The sequence below is a fragment of the Tyto alba genome, unplaced genomic scaffold (genome assembly GCF_018691265.1).
Source record: "Tyto alba isolate M040663 unplaced genomic scaffold, T.alba_DEE_v4.0 Super-Scaffold_5, whole genome shotgun sequence".
Taxonomy (NCBI): domain Eukaryota; kingdom Metazoa; phylum Chordata; class Aves; order Strigiformes; family Tytonidae; genus Tyto; species Tyto alba.
The window spans coordinates 2,311,007-2,332,619 of record NW_024881326.1 but is presented as its reverse complement, the minus strand read 5'-3'; the positions used below and the strand labels follow the sequence as shown (position 1 = coordinate 2,332,619).

At 38.5% G+C, this 21,613-nt stretch overlaps 1 protein-coding gene across 1 annotated transcript; it reads right to left on the bottom strand.

Moving 5' to 3' along the window:
* Positions 1 to 367: 367 nt before the first annotated feature.
* On the bottom strand, positions 368 to 15,251 carry LOC104367162 (homeobox protein CDX-1-like). Its single transcript, XM_042807326.1, has 3 exons — positions 14,671 to 15,251; positions 4,343 to 4,488; positions 368 to 622 (listed from the first exon to the last, which is right to left on the bottom strand). Exons 1-3 carry the CDS (start codon positions 15,101 to 15,103, stop codon positions 368 to 370), a joined length of 834 nt encoding a protein of 277 aa, XP_042663260.1. The 5' UTR covers positions 15,104 to 15,251.
* Positions 15,252 to 21,613: the final 6,362 nt, after the last annotated feature.

Below are 21,613 nucleotides of genomic sequence, written 5' to 3'. Positions count from 1 at the left end.
TGCAGTGTACTGTAACAAGCAGCTGTATCTGGTCCTCAGCTCTCCTCCCTCTCAGTGCCTACCCGCCTGCTGCGTGGCCGGAGGGATGTTTGCCTTGTGGCACACACTCGCCATGGCATCCTCTTGCAGAAGCTCCCTGCAACTAGGACTCCTGGCACACAGCAGTTCCATTGCCCTTGGGAACCTGCGCTGTCCTGCAGACCTGGCAAGTGGCTCTTGGTTTACTGTACTTGAAGCTTATGTGCACAAAACTGTCAAGCTGGGGCCTCCTGCAAAACAGCTACAGCTGTCCTCTCTCTTTTGTACTATAGTGCTCCATGTACTGGTAGTTTATAGTGTTCCTTATGCAGCAGCTTTTCAGGCAGCCTTACTGAGAGGCCACTACCTGCTGCAGGTTCCCGTTGTGCTGCAAACCATTCATGGGAAGCGGAGGTGGAGGGGGTGGAGGTGGGAATAAAGAACTGGGCATTTCCGAATGAGTCTGTTGGTCAGGAACTGGCATCGGGCTCACTGAGCCAGAGTCACTCTGCATAGAGCCAAGATTGCTGCCGTCAAAATGAGTCATTTTCTTCTTCATTAATTTTCTTTCCTTGGCTCTGCGATTCTGGAACCAGATTTTCACCTGCAGAGGAGCAGAGGAAATATTTTTCAGTTGCTAATAGAGTGCAATGTGGTCCCTTATGTATATAGTCAAGGTTCACAGGTAAAATCAATTGTGTGAGGACCAGTGAGAAAGGCAGTGGTAAACTGAGACAACAGAGCTGTTTGCTTGTTTTTCTTACAGGTAATTTTTCCTGTCTGGTAATAAAATATTTATTAATAGCTTGATAAAAAGAATTTTTCAGTGCTAGTTTTATTTTTAGAAGATGTTTCTTTATGGGATGAGCTTTGATTTTTTTTTTTTTTTTTTTAATTTTATTTTTGGTACAAAATCTAACAGAACAGAATCTCATCTGTCATAGTGATGGCTAAAAGAATCTGAGAGTATCGTTACACTGAAAATTATATGTCCCAGTCAGATCAAGTCAAAACGTGTTACTGGCCTATAAAATGAGGCACAAAAGCTTTCCTATGTGGATGCTGCACATTAAGTGACCAGCTCCAATGTGTAAGCCAATGGAAGTACACTTCTGAGCAGAATTTTACCAGTGTGCTACTCTTGGTACACAGCGTTACTTCAGAATATTCTATAAGCGGTGCCTGAATAGCTGAGTGCCTTTTACTGCGTTTGTAGATGGAGCCAGAATCTGCTGCTGCTTCCTGCACAGTCCGCTGCTTTTCACCAGAGTCATTGATCTGTCACAAAAATGCAGTCATCTTTGGGAAGAAATGAAGCAACTATTGAAGAATATATATTTTTTGATTAGGACAGAACAAGTGAGGACGTGAGGTGAAGTTGATGGGTAATGGTCAACTGAAAATACAGCAGAACTTGCTCAGGGTGAATGTTCTATGGCAACTGAAATGTCTTTGGATGTAAAACCCCAATGTTGGATTTAAAGCAGTGCACACCAGCTATTTATCCTTGGAAGTGGCTCTAGTCAGTATAATAAGTCAAGCTACCTCATTCAGACATGTTGTGTTTTCTTGTTGGTGTTCAGATAGCAAAGGAAACACTTTTGTCACCATTTGCTATAACCCAAATAAAAATCAGTGGTTTGCTGAGAAATACTGTTTAGTTATCCTTTGCTAGCATCTAGAAATAGAGTGAGAATGATGAACAGAAAGGAGGTAAAACAGTAAGAGGTGATAACATCTGTGGCTACTGGGTTGTATTTTAAAAGAAAACCACTGGTGAAGTCCCACAAAACGTCTTAAGGAACCTCTGTCACAGACTTGGTGTACTTATCCCTGAGGCTTTATTATTCCCATTTTACAGTTGAAGAGTTCAGGTACATGCAAAACTTGTTGAAAATTTGAACTAGGTCTCTTAAGTCCCAGGCTATCATCTGAGACATTTAGCAGTTCGTTTTGTTGTCTTAGTTTTTGGAATATCATTTCAGTATCAAATTATGTTCTATTAAACCAGTCTCAAATACTCTCAGATCTCTTGGATTCTGATTGTGCTGAGGTAATCTAGTTTCACCCATGCATTTGCCATGTCTAAAAACCAAACTAACACCTGTTTTAGAATTATCCTCTGGCTGCAGTGTTCGTGCCTGCCTTTGAATTTAGATTTTTGTTCTGGTTATTAAACTAGAGATGCAGATCTGCAGCAGTGATCCAGAGAGAGCTTTAGTAGGCACTTCAAGCTTCTATGCCAATTATCAAATAACTACAAGTAAATACAGATCTGTAATGTTAGACTAAACGCTGGCATGGTCACGTGCATCTGTCTGACTTGTTTTTCACCCGTTACCCTCCTTCCTTTCAGTATTTTTTTTTCCCCACTATTCAGTTGTTGTGTGAGTAACTCTTCCCCTGAAATCTAATTTTCTTTCTTCTTTCTTGTCCTTGTTATCTCCTTTATTTCTGTATCCTTCAAATATTAGCAATGTTTAGTTTTGCCTATTTTTTTTTTCTTCATTAGATATTACATCCTTCCTTCCTTGTTTAAACAACTATTCTTTGTCCTTTTGTCTTGAGATATTACTTCCAGGTTCCTGCATGGGATTTTTGCATAGTCAGGAAAAAAGCTTTTCCAGAAAATCATTTCAGGTTTTAGGCTGAGTGCAGAGGATCTTGGGTTAGGACAGTGTGTGTTCAGTCATATTCATACGATAGGGTTGTTTAATTTGTATGGAAGGGTAGTAGTGGGAGTATAGATAAGGTATTTCTTTCAAAAGTGACTTCAGGGATGTGGGCTTGATGCACTGGAATTAATTTAGTTCATGACATACTGATGATGAAGAAGAACAAATAATGCAAATGATATTTCCCCAATATATGTCAAAGAAACGTATCACATCTTTTTTGTATCACCATTTCAAATATACTAACAAAAAGGTTTATCAGAAATTATCACTGAACTAGGAAGCTTCAAGTAAGTATTTCTGGTCGCTTACAGAAGCAGGGTCATGATTTTAAAATTCAGCGTAATGAAGTCAAGTTATTAAGGTTTTAACATCCAGCAAAAGGACACATAGTGTATTTTTTATACCTGGTTGAAATAATTTTCAATAATTAAATACTCGCATTCAGCAGAAGATTAAGAAATATTTGCAAAATGGGTATTCATTCTTTATTTCTGTAAGCTCTTTCAGCATGTGCTATGTCAGACAAGTTCAATTTTGATGAACAGTGCTACAACTAGGTGGATTTTGTACTATCCCTGCTCAGTGGAGTCCGTAAAACAATGGTGAATCAGTCATAATCTTCAATGAATGATACTGAATAATAACTGAGAAAACAGTGCTGTGGTGGTTTGCGAGTAGAAAAGGCAGTGAACGAACATATTATGTCCTGAAATCTATTTGGAGAGATCCTCCAGTAAAGCTTTTCATTTTCTGTCTCGGTGCTTATTTCAGTGCACTGCATCAAGAAACTCCCAAGTCAAATGGGACGGAACATACACCCAGCCGGTGCTGCGTGTCTCTGTGGGAGATCCAGCCCCGCTTATCTCGGCTGAAGTGCTTGAGAGCCAGAGGCCATGTACCTGCTCTGCTCTGGGAGGGGGTGGCACAGGTTTTGCAACTGTGCAATTGAAAAACATGGCATAGAGTAGTTCCAGAGCAAATTGTATATATCCTTTAACCAGAAAGGGTTGTGGTTTGATTTATGTAGTGGGAATAGAAATGGAATTTGGAGTGGGTAGGAGGAAATAGGGACAGGAGAAAGGAGTAACAGTTATGTAGGAAATCTTTAACAAAATATAAAAGGCATCCAAAGAAACAAATACCTTCAAATGTCCTGAACATACTTGAGCTCATCACTCCATCCTCTGCTATAACTGACCTTGTTGAAATTGGTTATAGAATTCCCATTGACTTCAGCAGAACTGGGACTTCTGCTTTAGAAATTTCAGCAAAAATTTCTCCCTGCTTTCACTACCCCAGTGAAACAGAGAGAAATCTGGGCAGAATTTTGTTGATATTTTTAAATTCTTGTTTCTCAGAACAAGACTGTGACTGTATGTAAGACAGGTGTTTGCTTTTTCTGAGTGGTTGCACAGCTCCCTGAAGAGAGCTGAAGTAGTGCTGATGGGATATTTAGAAATGAGTGCAAACAAGGCTGTCAGGACATTCAGCTGGGTAGTTTGAGTTCCTACACTGCAAAGGGAACCCAGTCGAATTGTTTGGTTATTAGAGGCATTAGCATTTTCCTGTTCTTAACCAGTACGGTTATCTCCTCATCAGCAAAAATAAATTCAAAGGAAATCCTGAATGGGTGATCCATACTCTACCTGTCTCTCGGAAAGTCTTAGGTTTGCAGCAAGTTCAGACTTCCTCCTGATTGTAATGTATCTGTTGTAATGAAATTCCTTCTCTAATTCTAATCTCTGATGATCTGTGTAAACCACTCGGTACTTCTCTCTTGTTCTTGTTTTACCTGTTTTGAAAGAAGAACACATTGCTTCAAGCTAGAAGTTTTTAACTTCAGTAACACAAAATACCTGGCTTTACATTTGAAAATATGTTTGTGGGTATTTTAGGCCTGATTCTCTACACACTTACCCAGAGTAACTCCCTTGACTCGGCCTTGATTTAAAACACAAGAGGTTCATACCAGCAGATTTGGGGTTTGCTCCTTAGTAAATAGATGATAAACTGCTTCTCATATCCTTTATCACCCTCGTGTTATCATTTGGGAAAGGGAAGGTTTTCTTGTTAAGACCAAGGAGCCAGGAAACCTGGATTCTGTTCCCAACTCTGAAGTGAGCTTCCTGCTGGGTGGTGAATTGCTCTTGTTTCTCTGTCTCTAAAGCTGATACACTGCTACCTGCTTCAGAGGGAACTTGTAAAGGATATTTTACTGCACAGTAAATACTGAGAGCTTCCAAGGTTCCTCACTTCTTGTTGCTAGAAAAAATAATACAGTGTTCTAATTGTTACTTCAACATAAAGGTTGTGTTTTTCCTTCAAGTCTGGCACAGTCTATCCACGACTTGATAAATAGCACAGGGAATAGTAACACAGATTTTCAGGTGACTGTTAATAAAAAAAGAGAAAAAGAAAGCAATAATACTTTACAAAGGATATTCAACAATGATAGAACTACAGCATCTGTTCTTTTGTAAGCAGCACTGCTGCATCCTTTCAGCTGTGGGTTCAGCTGACTGAGGCAGACATGGCTCAGCAGTATCCGAGTCGTTAAAAGGTAATGGCAAATGACATAAGCCAGTGAACACAGATGCAAGGAGCTGAAATTTTATGGATTCTATACAGGATAATTTCTGAGGACAGAATGTGTTGGCAGTAGTAAAGAGAATTGAGAATGGGAAAGGCTCCTGACGCTTCCTTTTCTCACCCACCTTTCCTGCGTTGTTAATGTTCACATTAGGCAATCAATATATTGGAGATCAACACCTGCTCAAAATCAAGGCCCCTGAGCCCTAGCCTAAGGTCTTCCTATGTTTTTGAAAGATTGGATCAGTCGTGTTAAAACCAGTGTTACCATGTTCGCTAACTGCAGTCTTACAATTTTTTTTTTGTGCTTTGTTGTCCATCCATATTTATATTCTTCAGTGGTATATATTTAGCCTGTAAATTCTCTGGGACAGCGAATGTATTTTTAGTTGGTATTTTTTTGCAGTGTGTTCCACTGTGGTACTGTGGGTTGTGAATCTTTGGGTCCTTAGTGGTCACTATAGTAGAACACCCCCCTTAAATTCAGATTCTCTCAGATGATGCATAAAACATTGAGGCATATTGTGGCTTGCTGCCTGTAACAGTCTGCTATTGCTGCAGATGTAGCTTAGCTTCATACAGTTGCTCCTGTTTCCTTACAGAACTCTTCAAAAACCAGGTTCCTCAAACTCATAATAATTGCACCCCTAATAAGAGCAATTAATTTTGAATGGAGAGGACTGGAGTAGATTTTCAGGCACTGAGTTGGTAAAATATCAGCCTCTCAGTAGATCACCACAGCCAACTGCCACACAGCAACCAGCTTTGCCCCTGCAGGAGAGAATAGCTGGAGGTTTTGTGTATCAGTGGTGTCAAAGCCTTGATTTCTCCCCAGCCCCTCCTTCCAACTCCCCTTGCCTTTGAAGTTTAAGTAGCACCTAAAGATCATAATTCAGAGTACAGAACTATAGCAGAATATCCCTTAATTCATTATTTGGTTTCACGGGTTAATGTTTTTTCCCCTATCTGTGGAGGGAGACATGATGTCTCTTTGTTTTAATAGCTGTACATATTTAAAGTTCATACTGCCTTCCACTTGCTCTATACACTGTATGGTAATGGCTGGAGAGCTGTATCACTTTTTTATCTTCTACCATTTGACAGTCGATACTTTGCTCCCTGTAAGAATTTTTGGCTTACCAAAGTACTGTTTGCATTTGAAGGTTCTTCAGGCTCTGATCCTTTTAGCACTGTTTGTATAAATCCAAGATACAGAGTTGTTTTGGCACTGGAAATCCTGGTCAGTACAATGCTGTAAGCAAATATTGTTACACCTCTGGTTGTGGATAATAACTGCTTTGCCCTACATGACAGGGTTTCTCTAGGACTCTTCCCAGGCTTGTAGAACAAGGACTTCATCAGAATTTGATCCTTCAGCTTGCATGCTCCATGGTGTTCAACCCGGGGAGAGTGTTATGCATTAACAGCAAGTTTACAATGCTATGGGCATTTTCCAACTGTCTTGAGACCATCAGCCTGTTTACTTGGAATATTTCACTAGGGAAGATAGGTGTGTGTGTGTGTGTTTTTGTTCCTTACACTGGGGTTTCTGCTCAATCCATGCAGCCAAAACCATTTTAATATAAATCTGTTAACTTCCCTGTGAAGGTTGTGCTGTGCTGTGCTTGGCTGGGACAGATGTACAGGACATTCTTATTTCAGTAGCATTTCTATCATTGCAAAACTGTAGTGAAAGCAGAATTAGCCCAATTATGTTTACACTGATAATCAAGTGAAAAGTGCTGTTAATTTTACATTATGGTAAGAATTTTAGAGCCTCTAAAGAACAGCAGTTATTCAGTTCAGTCCACATAAATACTAGGACATTTGTTTTCATTCATTCGAAGTGTAAATTGTTTGTTTAACATATGGTCACCTGTGGTGCTTTAATGCCTCACTTGATATTTTTAAACTTTTGATCTCTCTAGCCAGTGGTTTGGTTAAGTTTTTTTCCTCTTTAAATGAGAATTTGGGGTCATTCTACGGGACAAAACATTTAAAATGTTTCCTTCTTCTCCTTTGTGTTGTTAAGATGGAGTACACAAAAGAGCAACAAGGTGATCTTATCTTGAACTCTGTTCTCATTCAGAAGTCATAGACAAATATCAAATGTTCTTCTATTGCGAAAACAAGGTGGTAAACTTCAAGATAAACCTTCCTGTTTCTGTTTTTAATTGCTTATACCCTCATTATCTGAGTAGGAAAGGGTTGGTATTTTTGCTTTTTAAACTGAAGAAGAAATTAAATGTATGTGGAAAATAGCGCTTCTCTCATAAGATCTTTTATTTTAATATAAGCAGCTTTCAGTTCATTTTTAGTAGGAATGATAATATCTGGTTTCTTTCTGAAGGAAGATTGCGAGCTTTCACATCTTGTTTCTTTAAAGTAAGTTAAGAGAATAATTTAAAAAGTAGAAAAGCAAAAGGAGAACATTTCCTTCCTAAAAGTCAGTAGCAATCTGAGAAAAATTCTCTATGATTTGTCACATAAATCTTGTCTTTAATAATTTGATTTTTTGTGTAGAGTAATACCGTCTGTGAGAGACAACAGACAGTGGGAGCTGAGATCTGCCAGGGTCTTCAGAGAGGATACTTTTAGCTCTGGCGCCGTCATGTTTTAGTCTGTTAGTCCTTTACCCAAACTCATTGATGTCAGTGAGAGTCTTCCTATTGCCTTTGTTGGATGCTGGGTTGGAATTAGTCTGCATATGGCATTTCCTTTCAAAGGCAAAGTACACTTTTATTTGCCAAAGTTAACAAACAGCAGCAACAAAGCCTATGGCTAAATAGTTTGGGACCTTAGCCTCTGAATTCCATCTCTTAGATGGAAAAGATCCACTTTGCTTCATTCTGAGCCAAATCTTGCAGACCTTCTACTGGTTTTATTTACAGTGATGCATTTTATTTCAAGAAGTATTACCTGAGTAAAATTTGAGGTAGGACTAATGGATTCACCCCAGAGACAGCAGAAGGATGTTCTTCACTTCTCAGACTTCTTTAGGAGATAATGGCAGAATTTAATGATGCAGTGATAAAAGTTAATATTTTAATCCAATTCTTTAGTCAAATCCTGCATATTTTACTCACTTATGTGAATGAAATTACCAACATTTAACTTATTACAATCTTAATTAATCTTTTGTTAGTGACAGTTTAATAATTTTAATCAGTAATATAGTGTCAGTTTTATTGAAATGTGTTCTGTCATGGACAGTTACACTATGGAATTGCAAGTGGTTGGAGAGGTTATGAGTAGCTGGGTGGAAGAAAAATGAAACAAAAGAGCTTTGAAGCAACTACCTTTGCAGTAAGACTGCCTCTGATGGGGGAGTGGATTTCCTGGTTTTAATGAGCTGTTTAAGAACAGCAAGTTTTGACAAAAACCTGCTTTACAGATAGTGACTACTGAAGAATACCTCTAGAGTAACAAGAAATAAGATGTTTTTAGAAAGCTTATCATGATTTAGAAAACTTTTCTTGAGATACAGTTTAACAATCCTGTTCTATCACACCCACTCTAGCAATTTTTGTGACTGGCCAAGTTTTGAGTTGGGGGGAAGGGAACAGCTTTCCCATTGGTCATAAAATTCACAGAGTATTTCTTCTGAAGACAATAAAGCTAGGAGAAGGCCTCTTTATTTGCTGTGAAAATCATCACCCTTTCCGGCAATATAACTCCTGAAGAAAAGAGGGAGAAGGAAGAGACAAGACTGCATATCAAAGCAAAGTGAAGTGTTAAAAGGGTCTGTTGCCTCAATATGACAGATAGGCCTCAAAACCTCAGACAATGTAGCCCAGGAAAGAAAAAAAAACCCAAAAACAAAAAACCAAAAAAAACAACCCACACCATCAGACCTCACAACTAGTTTACAAAGCAAAATAAATTAGCATTAGAACTAGCCCTGGCCCCTTTTTCGGTGCCTCCTCTCTTAACTTTTCAGGAATATTCTTAATCTACTGAAATTGGCATAATTCATAAAATCCAGAAGCTACCTAATTTAGACAGAATATGTCATAGTATAGAATAGTGTTGGATTACTTACAACACATTGCAATCTGGATTCCATAGTCTGACATTGTTTCAGAGGAAGTTAAGGTCTGTACTTGATGATTGGAAATTAGTTTAAACCAGCTTACCTGAAGATATGCTCAGTTCAAATCTGCATCTTTATGTTAGTTTAGTATTAAGAGAGAGATTAGAGTTAGTTTTTGAGTTTCTAGAGATATGGACTGCCGGTGATCAGGCCCCAGAGTTTTGTTTTGGGACTAGCTCTAAATATTTACGCACTTTAACAGTGTAGGAAAAGAAAGGGACAAAGTCTCCCTAGTGTAATTTCACTGATTTAATTGAAGTTGTGAAGCAAAAGCAATTTTAAATAAGTATTGAAGATGGGCATTGTGCTGCACATGATGTTCTGTAAAGTTAAATTAAAAAAAAAACAAACAAACCAAAAAAAAACCCCCAAAACACACACTGCCATTGTATCAGAAAATGTTACGTGGTTGCAATGCTCTATAATATGAGTAATAATATTCCTGCCAGAAGTCTTGGTGTGATGAGTAGGACTATTTGTTAATGCAAAGTTGGATGCATAAAGGTTTGTGAAACATGGTGAAATTCCATGTTTGTATTTTCTGCTAGGTCTTGATCATTTGTTCTTGTTATACATGTTCAGATGACTCATGATGAAAAGAACAGAATAGGATCATAGAATTGCAACATTTCAACAGACTTGAAGAATATTCCCTTCTGTTCTGTTGACCTATATTTAAAATGGTAATATTTTCAATTTTGAATATGTTCTGCTATTCTGAAATAAAGCTCATTGGCCAAATTCTGCCCTTCACTTTGCTAGTGTAAACTTTTCTATTCATCTTCATCATACAGAAGTAACTAAATCCAAAGCAGAGTCCTTTTCATCACCTTTAAACAATGATTGGACAGACTGCCCTGTATGGATTTTGTTTGGCAGAAGGACCCATCCTGCAGAAAATGTAGGTGGATTTCTAAGTGGCAGGATCAGGGGAAATCCCATTGCCAATGACTGTGTAGACTGAAAAGCAAGTGATTAACTGAAATTTTTTCCAGGTGTTATATGTTCTTTAGACATTCAGCATTTTGCAGGGAGGGCTTTTAAAGAGGCTTGTTTCTCTTCCTTAGATTTGAGGGAATGTAACTTCTTCCTTCAAAGATGGACGATGTATAGATGCTATTCATTTACATTGCATTTGGTAATGATGCTATCAGCACCTGTTGTCATCATCAGAAAAACTGTCTTTATGTCTTTAGAGTAAATTGTTATTGAACAAGAATGATAGGAAGGTTGTCATCTACAGGAAAGTCTGCTCATAATTAGCTTACCTGTGTTTCAAGACCTGTTCCCTCCCTGTTTTATGGTAATGTAAGTGCAGATCTTAAGAAGTACTTCCAGCTTTGTGAGTAAATTCTCATTGCTGCTGGAACTGCCAGTTAACTGTTCAAACTTATTGTTTGGGGCAGTTTTACACAGATGTATGTTGTTTTCTCACGAAGGCAGAAAGTCAAGTCTACTCCTGTGTGAGTGACTGCATACCTCCATGAAAATATTGAAATCAACAGGAGGGGATTTGTTACTTGTTCTCAGGTGGTTTTATTCTACTTTCCATCAAAGAATTTGCCTGTAATAATGCTTTCTGTGTGTGTGGAATTGCCACCTCAGATCTCTAGTTGTCATGGCTTTGTTCTGTTCTCTGTTGCAATTGCTAGTTGTCTTGACTTTGCTCACCCTTTTGAAGTGGGGGTTTAGGAGAGGAGACCAGAGCAGTGTAAGGGTTAGAGAAGGGTCTTTGAATCAGTGCTCTTGGTTGAAAATACTAAGTAGTCAGTGTTTCCTCTTTCAAGTGTTCTGAGTCAAAACACATTTGCTTTCTTCTGTATCCTGAACACCCTGCAGAATGCAGTGACTAGGCTTTGGATCCTGTGTGCACTACATTTAGGATCAAGTCCCAGTCTCTCTAGTTCCAGAGCTGCAGGGAGATATTCAGACATCCCTCAAACAGGGAGAGAATGAGGGATGAAAGCCTTAGTAGGTGTTTTCTGCTGGAAATGCAGTAACACTAAACCAGGATGATATTCTCAGATTAAATACCGAGATCTTTCAGTGGTTTCAAGTAGCATAACCTCATAAATTTAACACCAGTTGAAGACATGGTTTTATTTTGGATATTGGTTTTAAACTTCCAGAGTAAGACTTGAAATAATTTATTCTTTTGTCCCAGGTCAGTTGCATAGATAACAGAGTATCAGAAGACCTGCAGGGCTTGAGGCAGTGGTAGAAAATTCAATAAAGTGTTTTGTTTGTCATCTGTCAGGTCATGAGGCCACAAAGCACCTATAAGAGAAGCTAACCATGAAATCTCTGGAGATGGAGATGTCATCGATTCTGGGCCTTGTTTCTGTAGCTGTTACAAATCAGACTACTCAATGTAAGTAAACCTTTGGAAAGAATTTCTCCTGATCTTAAAGGGATAAGTTTACAGGAACACGTCTTGCACACTTTCAAGTATATCTTGCAAAAACCACTTGCCTTAATAATTATTGTTTCTGTAGTGAAATAATATTATTGCTGATTACTAGTATTTTGCAACAAGTAATGAACAAAGAATAAAATTATTTTGTTGTTTATTTGTATTGTATTATTTTCTATTCTGATCAATTCAGGTAAGTCTGAACCTCAGTTTTTCCATGTGTAAGAATAGTGACTCATATCTATTTCACAGGGAATAAGGAAAACTAACAAATAATAGGTGTGGTTTCTTCACTCGTGCCTATACGAAAGCTCTACTGAAATTTCTGAATGTTTTGCAAAGAGACCGAGGGTAATGCTCAATGTATGCATACAGCTTTACAGATGTAAAAAGCAATGGATTACATGTAAGAAAACGCTGAGGATTTTGATCATGATCCAGCAAAACAACATTGGTACTTGCAGTTAGCCTAGTCATGCATTTGAAGTCACTTGCAACACTTGAATGCTCAGAGCCAAACTCACTTAAGTGCATTGCTAGATCTGACATTGCTGTTAGGGCAAATTTTAAAAAATTATTTTATTTTTGGGAAAACGGGGAAAAACAAAAGTGCTCTTGCTTTTAAACAGAGGAAAAGGAGTGAATGAAGAAAAAGGAACCCACTCCAATGAAGCAGATCTATTGGTGCTGTGTACTCCTGGCCTAGCAAAAAAAATGAGAGGGGTAGAAGCAGTATCTGGATTTTTCCCTAAAGCACAACCCAGTACCTATTAAATTAATGTATAGGCTTCCACTAACTTCAGAGGGCGTTATTTGGCCCATGGGCATTTGGGAGGATATATTCCTATGACATGCTGATTTCTTAAATTCTTCTTGAGATGAAGGTGCTCAATGTTTCCTTGGACCATTCCAGAATGGGGAGACTCCTGATACCTCCTGTGAATGTTCTGACCCTTGCAGGCTTGAAATTTGGAAAGTTAGAAAGCCCTAAGCATGCTTCTTAAGCAGGCAGTTAGAACGTGGTATTGTCCATTCTATCTATCTATCTATCTATCTATCTATCTATCTATCTATCTATCTATCTATCTATCTATCTATCTATCTATCTATCTATCTATCTATCTATCTATCTATCTATCTATCTATCTATCTATCTATCTATCTATCTATCTATCTATCTATCTATCTCACAGTGTCCCCACTATAAAAGGGACATCAGGGACAGATCAACGCAGGTCTTTCTCTCAGAGAGGCTGCAATTTAGGTTCACAGGAGCAAAAGGCAGGTAGGTAAGGAAGGCATGAGAAGTAGTGTGGTTTTGAGCATGTATGCTGTTATCTTTAAATCCTATAGTTTGCGAGCCCTTGTAAGGACTACTAAAAAGTAAGCTGCAAGTTTTTTCAAGACTGGCCTTTTTTTTTTTTCTTGAATAGTATTCAGTGAAGAATAAATATGATTTTAAAAATACAAACTTTTTTTTTTTTTTTTGCCAAAATTCATATTCACCTAGAGTAGCAACCTACTCTGTTTGTCCTATTGACTTCTATGGAGTCTCTATGAAATAAAGCTGTGTTCAGCAGGAGTGAGGATGACTTGGTCTGTCCATATTAATTAGATGTATTATTTTAATACAGATAATTTTTCTATAGAGTTGCTTTCATTTTTCTAAAGTATGTTTTAAGTAATTACTTTTCCATCAGTGATTGATTCAGGACTTGCTGTGAAAACTGTTATTTACAGGCATGTGTGGAAGAGAGCTGGGGTGGGAGGAAGGGCTGAAAGGATTGGAACCTTCCTGGGATGTAACATAGAAATACTGTGAGTGTCTCTTCAGGGGAAGTATTGAGCATCCTTAATTTCTACTGATGTTGGTGCATGCCAAAGCTGCTCAGCACCTTGGAGGATCAAATACTTTTGCATAGTGGATTGTGCCTCCATTCTTTTCAGGTAGTTTTCCCTCTTTTTCTTTTTCTTCTCCAATTTATTGTTTCTTTTTCTTTTTTTTTTTTTCCCATACAAGGGACAGATTTTTGTTTTAAGAATGCTCAATATATCAATATATTTTTTTCTATTGTTCCTCATCACAATCAAACAGCATCTTTTCCTCATGCTTCATCACTTATTTTTATGGGTTAAATACAATTGAAGAATTGTTTTGTACTCCTCAACTATTATACCTCAGACTGATCTGTCACTGTATTAATTGATTGTGTTACCACGGATCTTTGTATTCCTGCATATTCTGAGAGCTACTACTACAAAGTGGAGCAAGCCTTTCCTTATCATTCCTGTTTTTAAAGCATTGACTCATTGTTTGATCTTGCAAATCTCATTTAATTTCAGTGTTCTGAGGTTTACAGAGGTTGTTTCTAATATAAGGCCTTATTTCCAACCCCCCTACAGTGTATGTTTTACTTGAACTTTTCATACGTGCTCTAAAATATGAGGAAAATAAGCAAAGTATAGGTGGTGGTGGAACACAATACTTTCATCATTATTTCTTTCTGCAGACATGCTGTTTCATTCCAATCTATAGGACTCCTATTAAAAGCGATTATTTGATATCACCAATTTTTTTGACATGTCTGAAGTGAAAATACCTCACTGTCAAAAGACATTGCTTTTAAGTTGCCTCACCATTAAAGGCCAAGAAAGAAAAATAAAAAGTCAGTTGATCAAACCCAGCATCCAATAATCGAACCAATATTTAACTGCGAGCAAGAGAATCCTTCACAGCAATTAGGATCTTTCTTTCTTAAACTTTATGCTTCCCTCTAAACAGGGAACTTGGCAACCCCCCCCCCCCCCCACCCTCCCCACCCCGACAATGCAAATAAAGTAAAATCTCTTCTCAGCATAAAACCTCAGTGCCCTCATACCTGTAGAAGTGGATTGCACCGTTTTCCTCATCCATTCGTAAGAGCTGTGCCGTTGGCTGTTGGGAGAGATTTGCTGTGTATTAATTGTATCTACAGGAGGTAACCCCCCAGATCCAGCAGGATGGAGGGAGCTGTAATCAGCAGAACTGTAGGAGACCTGTCCAGGAGACGAGCCATTGAGCTGTGCAGCAGCAACCGTGCTGGAAGGTCCTGGGCCGTAAGCGTTCCAGTCCTCCCTCTGTGGGCCATAGGGAGATCCCCAGGTTCCCGCAGGCTGTCCATGGGTGTCCAGAGTTGGCACAGGATGATATCCCATGTAATCTGAATAGGGTGGAGTAGACACAAAGTTTTGCACTGGCAGGTTGTTGCTGCTACACCTTGCAGATCCTGGATACATGCTGGTTTCTTTATCCAAAAGATAACTCACATACATGATGCTCACAGCCTGGCTTTGTCTTGCTGGGACATCCTGCTCCTCACAGTGTTTGTTTGATCTCTCTTCCCCTCCTCTTTCTTTCTCTCTCTTTTCTAGCCCCGACTGGCTCTATAAATGACTCATGCTAGCCCTGATGTCCCTTTACTACACATGATTAACAATGGTTTTACCAGGTGCTGGTGGTAACAGTTTACTAAGGTCCTGCCTGATGTCACAGATAACTGCCTGCCCCAAAATTACATTTGCATTCAAATGAAGGGCTGACCATGCAGGCAACCCCACCTTGCTGCTAGTTCTAGTGCTTCCTTTCTCACAGATCCATTATGTATTTCCATCCCACTTCTATACTTTTTGAATGTAGTTTGAAATCTCGTGGTCTTCAAGCAGTTTCATACATAGTTAACAAATAACTGCTTGGACAGTAGAAGTAGTATTTTTCTTGAGCGATATTCTTGTCAGAATCTAACTTCAGATACTAGGTTATAGTTAGTTAAAGCCTGGTATCTGTTGGTCCGGTAGTTCTTTTGTTCGAATGTGCTATATTATTTTTTTAAAACCAAAAACAAAGGACTAGCTCAGTCTTTAACTGCAGCTCTTACATAGTTTCTCACATGAGCACTCTTCTTGACTTCAGCTCTTAGTCCATGTGGGAGAGCACTCAGAAACCACAGTAATCCTACTGATTTTAACATTACAAAGGGTATACAAGAAGTCTCATAGTCATTTTGAGCATTTGTTCATACGAATAGTCTTGTTGATGTTAGCAAGCCTATTCATGAGCTGGCTGCTTGCCACAGTGATTGAAGTTTCTCTGTTCTAACTTACAATGTTAACAGAAAGAGAATCTGTTATTGAGAGAATGCAAAATTTGTCACTTTCCCTATGCTTATGTCTTGTTTGTGATATTGAAATGAGCGGTAGTTTTCCCTAAAGGTTTTTCTGTTCTCATTGCTGTGCTTGTTCACAATAAGTAACAACTTTTTCTTAGAATTACGACAACAAATTCTAGCTTTTTAGCTCAAAAAAGCAGTTTGTTAACTTTCAGGAGCAATTCTATGTTTGTAAGTAACAAATTCCTATGAGATTATCTATAGCCAGGAGTGAAGAGAGAAAGTGTTGATTTCTTTTTTTTTTTTTTTTTAATGAGATAGATACCTTAGCATTGTCTCTTAATGAGAATTTACTCTGTTTTCATTCTTGTTCCTTTAATGATGTGATACTTAATTGCACCTTTATTAATGAACCGACTTGCTAAAAGGATTTTTTTTCTTAAACAGGTGCAAAGTATAATGAGTTTTTTCTTTGTTTGGAAGTGTATTTTTTCCTTGAGAGTCTTTTTCACTTTAACACCATTTAAACTTACAGGTTCCTCATTCTGGTTCTCAGGAGGAAAGAGTCACTTCACACACCTGACAACACGGTTGTTCCTTTGTGTCCTTAGGCTGCATTCACAAGAAGGGCTGTGGCTGTAGCTGTGGAAAAAACCTTTTTTGACTGTTAATTTCAGGGCAGTGTGGAGAGGCACAAACAACCTTCTCTGAGGACTTGTTAAGATTTTCTTACTGTGCACTTGGATAAAACTTGTGCTCTTTTACTTCCTTCTTCCTGTCAGTTTTTTAAGAATGATATTTTGCTGGCATAATTGTTGAAAGGTATTTTAAAAATCATTAGGTGGGGGGGAAGTTGGCAGAAACTGTTTCTTCTGCTTGCATGTGTGAGCTTACTGAGTTGCAATTTCCACATCTGTGACAGCTGGCCATTCCAAATGACCAAGTATAGCTGCTGCTATAGACTCCTCAAATCGAGGGAAGGCAATAATCAGTACATCATGTATCTGAACAGCTTAATTCTTCTATACCAGCAGAATAAATCATATTCATCTAATTATAAATTAGGTGTCCCTGGACAGCCTGTGTCTGTAGTTACCAATGCAATGGTATTTAAATGTTGCATGATTTATATATACTTTTTTTTTTTTTTTAATACAGTTGTTTCACTCCCTTTCTCAATCATTTAGAGCAGTGTGGTCACTTGGTAGCTCTCAAGTTCAGACTGTACTGAAATAGTTACAGAGAAAGATTCTTTGCAGCTTTTTGTTGTAACTTGATGTCAGTTTCCTTTCTTCTTCTTCAAAACTGTTGAAGGCTCACCCTTTTAAGCATTTCTATACCTCCTCAGTGCAGGTGTACCAATAAATCAGCCAGAGGAAGAAGCAGCATTTGCTCATTTACAGTTGCATTAGTTGTAGCCCTCCAGCTGCCTGGAAAATGTTCTGGTTTTTTTCATTTGACAAAACTTTTCCTTCAGGCCTCAGCTACCTAATATACCAGCAGCACAAAGCACTGCGGAAGGGCTGGGTCTCGCTGCATAGTTTGGATCTTGATCTGCTCTTCTTCAGTATTCAGGAATGTTGGGTACACCATGCCACAGTCATGCATTCATTCTCAATCCTACTGCAATGTCATTAGATGAGAAACTTTTTGCGCAATTTTTTCATAATGTTTCATGAAACTACTGAAAGTAGTAAAATGGTGTTTACTCATTTTTATAAGAAAAAATTAGTCATTATGATGTGAAAATACCTTTTGATGCTTTCAACTAATATGTGTATATGTTGACATGGAAGGAGACTGTTTTCCTTGTTCCATGCTGCTCAAAGAAAACACTTCAGAATATATGATTGTTAAACTGTCAATACTTTACTCCTCTGCCACATGCTGTGACCACTAAGCAGGAAACTGCTTCCTTTGGATTCCCAAGTACCCTAAGTTGGTCTGATTTCAGCAAGCTGTATTCTGGTTTTGGTTTGTCCAAGTTTTTTAAATTTATATCATTTGAATCTAACCTATTAGTTGAACCACAGTTTTTAGGCTTAGATATTTTTTAACTGCTGAGGATATGTGAATAATCACATGCAGATATAGTTAATTTAAAACTAAATGTTTTCATAGGTTCTCAAACATATAAAGGGATTTGGATTTGAGTTGGTTTTAATACATTCTAGCAAGAATATGTATTAGTAACAGCTGTCATCTTGGGGAGATCAGTTATATGTATACCCAAGCCTTTATAAACATGCCATTCTTCAGTCAAAGCTTCTTCTAGAAAAAAAAAATCAGAAGCTTCTTGGGTCAGGTGTTACATCTGTAAAGTGTTTGTACACAGGCCTATGTGTGTGCAGTATTTGGAGCTGCTTATTTTGGTGAATAAAGCTTAAAGTCTGTTACAATGCACTAATACAATGCATTCATGTGTGAAAAAGATCACAGTTCACTTCACACAGGCATTCGGTAGGTAGCTGGTGGCACATCAGATGCCCAACATTTTTGTGTGCATTGATACTTCATAGAGCAAAGTTCAGAATTTGGAACTAAATTGTAGATTTCAAATCGGAGGAGTTTTGGTTCAGGATTTTAACTGATTTTAAAGAAAATTGCCAATATATTTTGAATTCTGAACTCTTCCTCTCCAACTTGATGAAATTTAGAACTTGCATTTTACTTTCGATTTTATTCTGCTGCTAATCCTGCACTGACAATTTTGAATTTGATTTTGCTCTTCTGAATGAAGCTCTTTGCAAACATTTTGGTTTAGTGCATTATGCTTTGACGTGCAGGAATCGTAGTGGATGAGTAGGAGAGGTCCCTCCAGAGCAGAAGCTTTGAGTAACAAAGCAGGAATCTGTCTCTCTTTCCTGAGTATGTTTTCCCTTTAACTATATTTTGAAGGATATGGTAATCTCAACCGTTACTTCCCTTCTCATCTTTGCTTGTCTGTACTCTAGCAAAGAAGGGGAGATTCTGATCTAAAAAGCTGCCTTGTGTGACAACTGCCTGTGCATGACAGGTTCACTGGCTAAAGGGGTGTACTGGTAGCCTGGCACATTAAAAATGCCTTGTCTTTGTTTTTTATGAGCAAATATTATAGAGCAGATAATGGGTCTGATTTACAAAGGCTGAACAAAAAGCAATAAATAGCATCCAAATTCATAACATAATTTTTATTAAGCATATTCTAGTCTCTCATCATTCTTTTGCAAGTAGCAGCATTAAGGCTAAAAAAGTAATTAAGGTGGAATTAATTGCCTTATAAAATATTATTCTGCCTTCTTAATAGCTTCTATTATGTGATAATAAATCCCAACCATTATCAATATGAAATGAGATTTCTCCAAGTTGATTTGTGAAGAGACCAAATCCAAAATCTTGTAGCTCTAAGAATACAGTGGCAATTCTGTGTTCTGGGCTCACGCTGAGAAGCCAAAAGATGAATGGAAATGAGAAATTGTCCTGAATTCTCAAGAGGGGAAAGAACTTTCTGGTTTTGAGATGAGCCTAAAACACATTCACCCTATGGCCTCTCTGAGATACATTTTTCCAGTTCTAAATTTGAATAATTTGGATATTCTGAGGTTAGGAAGCAGCGTCCACCGTATATACTGGTTGGGAAAACATTTCTTAAGGTGGTTTTGTCAGATAGTGCAGATGATGATGTGATGGTTGTGGTCAGAAGCTAGGCAGGCACACTGGAATGCTCCAGTCCGCTTTGATTATTCCTGTTCTGCTCCATGGAGGGGTCTCCAGGCCTTTCCTTTGGCAGGTCGTAAAGCCATTGCATACAAAGCTTTCCACGCCGATCTGTCTCAGATTGTAACCACATCCCTGTCCTGGGATGTACACCTTCTCGCACACATCCATTTTCTTATCTACAGACCTACGGAAGTGCAGTAGCTCGTTTTAATTTTTCTGAGCTTTCATTCTTCCTTTCCCCCAAGAGTAGCAGCGCTCATTTCTGGAGGCGTGTTTCGTTCCAGTTCCAACACTGATCCTGTACTCCTGTGAAGCAATGGGGACAGCTAGTGGTCAGCTGGCTCAATGGCAAGGAGAGGTTTCAAATAAATTTTTCCATAAGTATGACCTAATTCAGATTTATTCGCTCTGTTCTGCTCTGTACAGAATAGGAGTGCCTTCAGTGATGGGAACCGTATCTGTCGCAAGTCCAGATTGAGGAAGCAGCAAAGCTAGTGAGGAGTCCTGGCTTAGAATTTTGGTTATCTGGCAGGGATTGTTGCTGTGCTTTTTAATTAATTAGCATTTCTCGTTTGAAACCTGAAGTAATATTATTATGGAATATTCCAGGCTTATTAAAGTTAACTTTTACAAGTAATTTTCTTCTTAAGAGAGTGCTCAAAGGTCTAAAATGTGCTGCAATATAGAGTTGGAGTATTGAGCTGCTGCATACAGCTCAGTGTGTGAGGCTACAGGGCTGGTCTCTGTCACACTGATACTTTGCCTCTCATGTAATCGAATATGGCATCTAGTCACCATGCTGGTGTTTCACACCTGCTTCACACCTCTAGAAATGTATTATGAGGCGATGACAGTGAAGAACAAAGAGCAGGACTGTAGCATTTTAATCTTGTGTTCTTTAAGGAATAGCTGTGTTTCTAATGTATTTTCGTTGTTAATCGGTATATATGCTCTTAAAAGAATGATACCAACTTCCAGAATGGCACTGGTTAGCGCTGCTGTGTAAAGAGAGAACTGACATATCTGAGTAGATAGTAAGATGTAGAAGTGAGGTGGAATGAACACCGAGATAGACGATTCTTAATGCCACTGGTTTGTTCAGTTACCTTGTGCTAACCAGATAGTGTGGTTAATAGAAGTAACACTTATGTGATATGACAGGATTTAATAAATGCCACAAAAGACATCCTGTATGAGGAGTGCAAAACATGAACTATTTCTTTCATCACTTGTGAAATGAATTGGCTAACATGCATTCATGTAGGTTTAGCCTTTAAGGTGACTAAAGTAAATGGCTGTCTCATGAGAACACTGACAATTTTGCTAGTTCTGAAAAAGAATATCTCTTTTCCTAACTGTTATTTTCAGGATGCTCAGTGCTTCCAATTTTTGACACCTTACAATGCGCTGGATCTCCCTGGGCTGCATGAGTCATGCCATTTACACAATGCAATTGAAAATGGTGAAATTCTTGCGGCTTAACCCGATAGTTCACTACCAAACGTAAGAAGAAACCAAAGGGGGCTGTCTGCTCAATAAATTTTCCAGAACAAAGTACGGCCGAAGTCCCTGTTCACTGCCTCAGTCTGCTCACACATTGCCATTGCTGCAGCACCTCAGCTCATCATTTGGCTGCCCACAGGAACAGGAGGGAAAACTTGTCCAATAGACAAGAAGCCCACTTGGTCAGGGCCGACCTGACACAGCAGCAGTCCTGACATGTAACAGAAGGTTTGCAGTCCTTGCCAAAACCCCCACAAACTGTGAGATGAACGCTTGCTAGGAACTGAGTGGCCAGCTGAGTTAAGTAAAATGTAATCTGGCATTCCAGTACTCTGGTTTTTGTGTGTTTGGGTATATATGCTTCACACTCTCCTGCTGCTGGAAACTCGCATGTCTGCAGCTCTTTGAAATTGAAAAGAAATTTTTAAATATATGGCAAAACTAAATTAGGGCTGCTAAATCCTGCTTGGTGAAA